Source organism: Triticum urartu, chromosome 5A, assembly GCF_056163025.1.
Source record: "Triticum urartu cultivar PI428250 chromosome 5A, HENAU_Tu73, whole genome shotgun sequence".
Lineage (NCBI taxonomy): Eukaryota > Viridiplantae > Streptophyta > Magnoliopsida > Poales > Poaceae > Triticum > Triticum urartu.
Window position 1 is genome coordinate 308126246 of NC_141877.1, and position 9811 is coordinate 308136056.

Sequence of the window (9811 nt, forward strand, 5' to 3'; positions counted from 1 at the left end):
AAGAGGATGTGATGTCATATTATGATACCGTATCATATTAAATGATGTACTACTTTGTGCCATGCATGGTAATTAATAAGGCAACCTAAGATACTAAGGGTCTGTTTGGTTCCAATAAAGGCATGTACAATGGTTGATAAGATAGTCTTATCTTAAGTCTTGCATGTAATTTAGAGAAGACAAAAAAATATGTCTACAATGGATCATATCTTAGCCTTATCTTAGATAACTAGCTATTCCTAAAAATATGGTGAGACAAATTGTGCTAAGAGATCATCTTTTGTCTTCTCTTAAATAAGAGAAGACAAGCCTTTTCTTATGATTTCTCTCTCATCCACCTCATCATTTATCCTACGTGGCATTGCTAAGATAGAATCATTGTACATGCCCTAAGTCATCCGATTTATAAGTCAGGCCCGTTTGATTGTCACCTGACTTATAAGTAACCTGACTTATAAGTCACGCCCATTTGGTTGTCACCTGACTTATAAGTAACCTGACCACACATTTCCACCTTATTTTTTATGTAAAGGTGGTGGGACCCACGTAAAAGGGGGTGACTTATAAGTTTTAAGTTAGGGTGAAGCAACTTATGACTTATAAGTTGGGGTGACTTATAAGTTGGGTCTGTTTGGCAAAATAAGTCACTTTTTCACTTTTCGACTTATAAGTTGGTGGCTTATTTGGAACCAAACATAGTTTAACTTATGATACTATGCATTATGAATGTAATATCATATACTAATATCATGTGCATGATACTAGTATATGATACTCCCCATTACAACCAGCCTAAGTGGGTGTTTGGTTCCAGAGACTTTTTTATGTTGAGACTAGAAAAAGTCCCTAGCAAACCAAACAGGATGGGACTTTTTTAGGACTTTTTGCTAAAGTCTTTAGAAACACCTCTTTGAGAGTCTTTTTTTAAAAAGTCCTAGGAACTAGAAAATGTCCTAGGACTAGAGAACCAAACACCACCTAAACGCTCTTATATTTCTTTGTCGAGGGGTACCTTCTATTTAGTTCTTTTTTATTTTTGCGGCTGAACCTTCTAGTTCTTTCTTAAATAACTTCCCGACATTGCCATCCAGGAGGATAGGTCGGTTTCAATAAGGGAGTCGCGACAAGCGAGTCGACAGCTCATTGTGGTGGTGGCATTAGTCATCAGTGTTCCAAAGACCTTGATATAATTTTTATTATGCTTGGGGTGCATTTTGTACTTGTAATGCATTTTTCTAATAGATACATGTCCTTTTTAAAAAAACAATCATATAAATTATTCCTACGATATTTCATACGCAATTTCAAAGAAAAAATTTCACGCGATTGATACAAAGTTTTTTTGTTACTTTTGTTTCTGTGACAACTATACCATGTGAGAGGCCTGACTTCACCCGTTTTAGAGTAAAAAAAAATCATGCGAACCAACTTGTGGTTTGATGGTTAGAGGGACAGTGGTATCCTGAGCCCATCAGCGTTCAAGTCCTAGTGCTCGCATTATTCCTGAATTTATTTCAGGATTTCCGGCGATGCGCTTTCAGTGGGAGGAGACGTTCCTGTCGACGACGAGGCGCCTACGTGATTTCGTAAATCTCAAAATGACATGCCGGCCTAGTCTCTCGGAGGTGCTCATAGGGATAGGGTGTGCGTGTGTGCGTCCGTAGAGGTGAATGTATGTGCGTATATATGAGCGTTTGCGTCTGTACTGATGTTAAAAAAGAGAGTAAAAAGATCATGTAATTCACACAAAAAACTTGGTAAAGGAGAATAATTACAATAGGTAAAAAATCCTAGGAAATACCTCCTTGAGCGCATTGCAATGAAAAGGAAAGAAACCCTGTTAAAATTCTAAGGCAAAATTATAAATTGTAGTGCCAGTTTTTGGCAATACAATACCAATGAGTTTCTTATTCTTGGGGGTAGATATTTAGCTTACCTTGGAAATGTTCTTCCAAAGATTGGTTGATATTGGAAGAATTAGATAAAAATTATGGTAAATACTTTCATAAATGGTATTGTCATAATGGATATATTGTGTTTGACACAAATATACCTTCAACTACAAGAAATGGCCATTTTGCATGACCTCTACGCTACATAATTTGACCAAAATGTAACCGTTTAGGCATGTGATATCGACATAGCATTCTAACAACGAAATATCATATGTTTATATAAATTATTTTGCTTTTTGGCCAATTGAGAGATAATTATTTCTATTAGCCTTTTAACGAGCGTTCAATCATGAATGCGTGTGCAAGAGGATATGAAAACCTTGATCAGATGCCTATCACGGTTACACGAAAAATACATGTTTATTGGTAAGCTAAGACATAATGTGTTACCTCATGCAAATGTTGACTAACATGTCAATGAAGATATGTACACACAAGTGCCACGTCAACCGATGTTGAAGACACATTGGTGAAGATGAGGGGTATGTTGTATCAGGTTTCAAGGGTTAGAGGTTGTAAGGACACTTTCCAAAGTCCATAATGATGGTTTAGTACTCTTCATCACTTACTAATGTGAATCACTAACCTTTTCAACCATTGCAACCTATGCTCTCTAGGAATGACTTAGAAGTTTTGAGAAAACATAACCATCTAGTTTGATTCGTTCCCAGCCATGCAATGACCATCTTAGGGTAATTTTTTTCCAACTGATATCAAAAATTTGCCTGAGTAAAGCTAAAATAGTTATGCTCGAGATAACAAAGAAAAAACAAATGCAAATGGAGAATCAAAGTCGAAAAGTGATATCCTTGCTTCCAAGTGAAGTGATTTTCTTGGTGTGTCGTTTTCTTCGATCCTGCCGTTCCTAGCTGGAGGCGAAAATCTCAGTGTGTCTCGAGGGTACACCCGTGAAGCTAGAAAGAATGGACAAGCCCGTGATCATTTAGCAAGGTTGCAAGAAAGGGGTGGACACCCTTGTAGAGAGTATTATCAACGGATCCTTGGTGTCTGGCTTGGTGGAGGAGACAAAGGGCCTCCTTCATGGGATGCAACGACAACAACTTTATGTACGTGCGGAGGTTAGTTAATGGCTCTGCACATTTCATGGCTCATATAAGAGTTCCCAACGTACAATTGTTTGGTTAGGTTCTGATGAGTTTTTGTAAGATAGTATGTGAAAATGACTGTAATCCTATTCATTATTCATTTTGTGGGAAAAACTTTCAACATGTTCATCTGTTGTCATGACAGTACATAGAATATTAGAAGTAACAAAAAATACATGTTGGACAAATATTGTTGTAGTAAACATTCGGGAGATTGTCGTGCTAAGATCCCACGGGACCAGCGCATTAGAACAACAACCGTCGACAAAGAGAAGTGAAAATTGAAGGAATCCAACCCGTAGACACACGAACGAAGGCCAGAACTAAACAGATCCGCCGGAGACAAACACCGGCCGAATCCTACGAGATCCTTCAGAGTCACACCTCAACACACCCTCCAACGATGCTAGATACACCACCGGGGCGGGGGCCAGGCGAAGAGAACTTTATTTCATTTTTAGGGAGCCGCCATCGTCGCCTCGCCTTGGACAGAACACAAACTCTAACCAAACTAAAAAGAAAACGGAGTAGTTGCCCTCTCGCTAGTAAAGACCGGGATACACTGCACCTCCATAACTCTAAGGCCACCGAGTTAGTTTACCCGCAAAAAAGTCAAGCGGGATAAAAATAAATTTGTCGGTCCAAATTTCGGCACATATTTAAGTTTAATTTTGAACTTTCAGCGCTTGCAGGCTTTTAATTTTTTGAAACTCGATTTTGCAGGGGTTATGGAACTCATTTACGCAGGGTTTTGTAAATTGGCAGCGCGAGCGAAAAGCGGAGCAGTAACAATCGGTTGCTACATGGGGATGGGAGTGTTTGCACAGCTGTACCTCACTTACCATGTGGCCCAGGTGTTTCGCCCCAGCCGCAGCCGCAGCACACAACGCACTCATCAACCAGAAGCAGCCACTCGAGTCGGCTCGATCCCCAATCCCCTCTCCTCTTTTTCTCTTCCCCACGCCGCCTCTCCCCCTCCGCATCCGGCGCGGCGACCGGCAGAGGAGCCGGAGGAGGCGGCGGTTGCTCGGCCCCCTGCCCGCGGAGACGTAGACGACAACGGCGCCGAGGACGACGGTGACAGTGAGTCAGTGACAAGGCGGTGAGGCGTGGTGCGGGCCGACGATGGCATCGACCCCGCCGCCGCGAGATCTCACGCGCCTCGACCCCGCCGCCCCGCCCACGCGAGATCTCGCCGGTCTCGCCCTCGCCGCCGAAAGATCTCGCCGGCCCCGCCCTCGCCACGGCTCTCACGCGGCCACGCCGTCAGGTTAGCACCCGTGATCCACTTCCTTTCCGTGCTTCTAGAGTCCTCCTATTTGCCCCGTCCTGCTATTTCCTAGCACTTAATACTGGTAACTTGAATCACGTACTTTCCTCAAGTCCTTCAAATTCGATCACTTGGCATATTTGCCGTGCAAACTTTACACACTGTAATTGGAGAATTTTGTGGTGTCTGGCAGGCCAGTCGCCTGACCGGCGCAGTTCATCGTCATCCGCCTGTAAAGATTTCCTCCGCAAGTTTGTGGACAGCGAGCTTCTCACTGCAAGCCTAGAGGATTGGTTTTCTGGGGACAGCGAGGACTGCGGTTTCCGGAAGCCGGCTTTCGATGTTCCTTTTGACCTTGCGGAGCTGCAGAATTTTGACTATGCTTTGGAAGGTGTTACTTTTCAGCAGCTAGTGCGGATGCCCAACGCTCTTCATGCATCCACATCGGATGTTTTTGAAGCTACCGCGCATCTTGCCCTGGAGGATTTTCTGCACGCTGGCATCAAGGGGCTGTGGGAAGCTTTCTGGGGTCCTGAGGAAGCTATGCCTTTCTCTGTTGCTTGCATACACAGCACGAGCTCCAGATTTTACCCTGCCGAGAAGGCTATTGGCAGCGGAAAACTCGATGGTGTCTGTGCGACAGCTGTGCTGCTCAAGAATTCAAAGCATTCACAAGGGAGGTGGGATCATATTGTTGTGTTGGCTTTGTTGAGACCTGATATTGGAATGGTTTCTGCGCAGAGTGACCAGCATCTGTCCCCTGCTGTCCTGGGGGAGGCGCTATTCTTTGCACTTCGTGTATTGCTTTCTCGGAGCCTCAGCAGGTCCTCCACTGTCCTTCGAAATTCAGATTCTGTTTATGTGCTCCTCGTAGATTCACAGTTTGGAGGGGTGGTCAATGTCCAAGGCGATCTGAACAAGCTAAATTTTGATTTGAACAATGTTTATGAGTGTGCTGCTGAATGGATAAAAAAGGATGCCAAAATTACAGTTTCTTCCGTTGACCGGGTATGGAATAAACTTGGGAATGCTAACTGGGGAGACATTGGGACCCTTCAAGTTCTCCTTGCAGTTTACCACTCAATGGTCCAATTCTGCGGAGCACCAAAGTATTCTCTCGATGAACTGGCCACGGAGCATAGTTCCCGGTTACAGAGTCGAAGATCGGAGAGACACTTGGTCGACAGACAATCCAATGGAAACGGTCTGTTTCGGTTCCAGCAGCGAAGTCATTCTCCTGAAATTGTTGAAGTGCAGGAGGAAGGCACTGTAGATGTAAAACCAGATGAAATCTTGAAGCTTGAGATTGGGTCCATTGTCTTCATGGAAGATTCTAACTGCCAGAAGGGTTTTCAAATCAATGATATTCGAACAGAAAGTGAGCCTCCTATTTATGGTGCTGTTCCTGTGGAAGAGCCTACCAAATCCTATTTGCTGTATGTAGGTTCCAGTCCTTCTCATCTGGAGCCAGCATGGGAGGATATGAATTCCTGGTACCAAGTTCAAAGACAGACGAAAGTACTGACCTTGATGAAGCAAAGGGACATTTCTAGCAGATACATACCACAGATGGTAGCTTCTGGACGTGTAGGCCATCCAGGCCTGTGCAACAAGCCGAACTCCAGTGGGAGTTGTGGTCATCCACTGTGCAGCACTCCAATCCTTGTCACCTCACCAGTTGGGGAGACCATTTCAAATCTGATACGGAATGGATTGTTTGGTGTTGAGGAGGCTCTGAGATGTTGCCATGACTGTTTATCTGCTCTTGCTGCTGCATCATCTGCGGGAATCCGTCATGGTGATATCCGGCCAGAAAATGTGATCCGTGTCAGCAATGGTTCAAGGCAACCACATTTTGTACTTATTGGATGGGGTCATGCTATCCTAGAAGATAGGGATCGACCTTTGATGAATCTATTCTTTTCATCTACTTTTGCTCTTCAGGAAGGGAAGCTATGTGCCGCATCTGATGCTGAAAGTTTAATATACCTTTTATATTTCTCGTGTGGTGGAGTCTGCCCAGAGCTTGACTCGGTTGAAGGTGCACTTCAATGGAGAGAGGCATCATGGTCAAGGAGAGTTATACAACAGAAGCTGGGTGATGTTGCAGCAGTTTTGAAAGCATTTGCAGATTATGTTGACAGCCTTTGTGGGACCCCGTACCCAATGGACTATGAAATATGGTTACGAAGGTTCCGAAGAACAATAAATGAAGATCATGGGAAGGAGGTTGACACATCAAGTTAGTACTGCAGCACATGCTCTTACAAAATTGCAACATGGAAGATGAAAGAACAGTGTTTCATACCTTGTATTGTTGTTGTAGATAATTTATCTGTAGAGTTGTAGGTCTTGTGAAAGGTCCATATAGCTCATAGTACCCTTGTCGGCCTTGATCCATTTCACCTGACGGGTACTTGAAAACGTCTAATCTGGCGACCTGCTGCCGATCTCAACTTGGATTTCTGACTGTATTACCCTCCCAAGAATGCAGTAGAGATCCTCGAGGATATCTGCAACAGGATGTGTTCTGGAAATGCTCTTCTCCAAGGTGGTGAGCTGCGCTTTGGCTGATCTCCTCGGTCATCTTGATCAGTGCCTTGAAATGTTGAAACTTATAAGTGGTAGGCAAATGTGGATCTCAAAGTGTGTGGTATAGTCGGCAAATTTTTGCTCACTTTTCTTTTTGAAATTGCACCAGAATGGATTTGTGAATTGTGATTAGAGGTGGTGAGGCATAGTTAGCAGCATTTTGTTCTGACTAAATTATTCTTTTGGTGAGAGGGTGCAGTGGTCAGGTGCACCTAAGTTCTTGTAAATGCTGGTCATGGTTCAGCTGTTCAAATTCCTGTCCTGCAATTGCTGGGTGTTGATTTGTGCGTTAACTCTGACTTGGCCCGTGCGTGGAGAAATATTCTTGTGATGTTTTGGTTTGAATTGTCTCTTTGCACTATGATGATGTTTCTGTTTTTGCTACTACGTTTTGGTGTTTCTTTTCTTTTACTTCTGTTGCTATAAAAGTCTCTCTTTCACCGTAGGATGAGGCGTGAATGCCGTATTTTCTCAATGGAGGAACATGAATGTTGTTGTGCTATAATCTTGATGAAAATAAGGCTGTTCGTGGTTTCATCATTACAAAAAATGTTTGTAAATTTAAGCGCTAATGATATCTGAAACGTTTGCCTGGTTGTAACGCTGACCGGATCATGTTCTCCAGTCCAAGTTTGTACTAGCTGTACATCAATGTACAGTAGTTTGTTCTTCCCCGAAACACGTGTTAAACTGGTGCCAAGGGAACTTGTTGTCCATGTTTGCTAAAACTTTTTTTTTCTTTCCCTTTTGGGAATTTGTTAAAGCTTGTTCTTGGTCTAACGTTTGTGCTGAGCTTCAGAAGTCTTAGAGCAACTCCAACGAGCCGACCCAAACGGACGGTGCATCTGTCCGTTTTTTGTTCGTTTGGGTCGGCCGCCCGTCCGGCGTCCGCCCAGTTTTGCATTTGGGTCGGCATTGTGCCCAACGCGTCGACCCATTTCATGTCCGAATCCAACTTTTAAATAAAAAAGGCCCGCGGCCGATCATGTCAGCGGCTATGTCTCATGCCGACACCATGCAGCGTCGGCATACATGCCGACTTCAGAAAATATCATCACAGTTCATGCTGGCGCACTCGTCAACCGGCCGGCACACATGCCAGCACACACAAAAAAGGTGGGACTGAGTTCGACCACGCCATCGCGGCTCCCACGATCATGCCGACACACCTGTCAGCATACAAAAAAGATGGCCCTCGCCGCCATAGATCATTCGTTATCGAACTTGAGCATGTCGGCCTGCATCTTCTCGAACCACGACCTCTTCCTTGGCGACACGGTGTTGAGATCCACCTTCATGATCTCCAGCCCGGTCATCATGCTCGCGAGAGCCACTTCTTTCGCCTTGGTCTTGGCGTTGGCGGCCTCGATCTCTAGCATCTTGATTTGCTTCTCCGACTCGAGCTCGAACATCTTGGCTTGCTTCTCGGCGTCAAGATCAAGCCTCCTCCTTTGGATCTCTATGAAAGCATCCATTTGCTCCGCCTTGAAACGCAGGCGCTCCTCCTCCCTTGAGTCCTTCTTGTTCATCATGCCTTTCACGCTTGCGATCAAGGTGTTGGTGGCCGCATCTCGCTTGTCCTCCTCCTTGGAGTTGGTCTTCCCCCGCGGCCGTGCCGGCTCGCCCTCCCCAACATCCTCCACGGCTTTATTCCCTCCACGTGCCTTGAGTGCGGCATATTGCGCCTTGAACTTCTCCTCGTCCTTGATGACCCGATAACAATGGGAGAGGTTGAAGCACTTGCCATTGTGTTGAACCTTGAATGCCTCCAAAGCTTGAAATGCCTACAAAATGTTTCCATGCAAGCATATGGGCAAGTGATATGCAAATGAACACGTAAAGGATGATCTTGATGACAGAAAAGAGGGCGGCTTGCTTGCTATCATACCATGTCTTGCATGCCGATGCCGCTCACGGGGCAGGCCTTGACGCTCTCAAGGGTGGCGCAAAACTTGTTGCACTCTTGTTGGATCACCCTCCACCGCTTGGAAATGGAGACCCACCCGCGCGTGCTCACAAATTGGTAAGGTGGAAACTTCTTGCGCTCATGAAACTCTCGGTGCACACGAGTCCAAAAGGTTGAATGCTTTTGCTCGGCGCCCGTCTTTGGGTCTTGTCAAATGTCTCGCCAACACTCGCAAAGAAGTTTGTCCTCGGTAGCTGTGTACGCCTTCGTGCGCTTGCTCTTGCGCTTCGGCTTAGGACCGGCGGCTTGGTTGGCGAGCTCGTCCTCGAACAAAGGCTCCACCTCGATGCCGCACTCGTCCTCTTCCTCTAGCCCATAGTCGTCCGGGAACTCGTGGTCGAGGGGGAAGCCGTCTAGGTCGATGCCCACCTGATCATGCATGAAGGCCGTCTGATCGGGATCATAGCCAGCGGTCGTCCTGGCTTTGTGTCTCGTCGGGATCGTAGCCAGCGCCCGACGCAACACCCTCGAAGATGAGGTTTTGCATGTAGTCCTCGTCGACGGTGGACGACATTTCTTCAAACAGGTTACGGGCGTCCAGGAGCCCGCCGGCCGGCGTCTGCCAAGCGCGTTTCCTCGTGCCGCCGGATGACGAGCCACCGACCGCCGGGGTGGCGTTGAGGTCGATGGGCGCGGGCGCGGGCATGGAAGGCGCGACCACGCTCACGTCGGGCGAGCACTCCCCGGAGAGGCGGGAGGCCTGCGGGTAGATGTGGAAGCCGGGGATCGGGTTGCAAGCCGACGCGCGCGGTGAGTCGGGCAGCACCATCCGAGGAAACGCCGACGAGCCGGTGCTGGCCGTGGCGATGGCGGCTTGGACGAGGCTGTGCTAGCTAGGGTTTATCCCCAGCATGTAGAGCGCCTCCCTCATTGCCGCCGCGAAGCGGGCGTTGGTGAACTCCTGCTGCGTGGCGGCGACGGC

The 9811-nt window shown here is 46.4% G+C and overlaps 1 protein-coding gene across 1 annotated transcript; it reads left to right on the forward strand.

Annotated features, from left to right (window-relative positions):
* Positions 1-3909: 3909 nt before the first annotated feature.
* Positions 3910-7268, forward strand: LOC125508660 (Protein kinase superfamily protein). Its single transcript, XM_048673423.2, has 2 exons — positions 3910-4331; positions 4525-7268. The coding sequence occupies exons 1-2, from the start codon at positions 4187-4189 to the stop codon at positions 6576-6578; spliced, it is 2199 nt and encodes a 732-aa protein (XP_048529380.1). The 5' UTR covers positions 3910-4186; the 3' UTR covers positions 6579-7268.
* Positions 7269-9811: the final 2543 nt, after the last annotated feature.

What these genes read in the sequence shown, in the direction of transcription:
- LOC125508660 (XM_048673423.2), top strand. Translation starts at nt 4,187, where the DNA reads ATGGCATCGACCCCGCCGCCGCGAGATCTCACGCGCCTCGACCCCGCC. An exon ending in TCACGCGGCCACGCCGTCAG is followed by an intron (nt 4,332 to 4,524) that starts GTTAGCACCCGT and finishes GGTGTCTGGCAG; the next exon opens with GCCAGTCGCCTGACCGGCGC.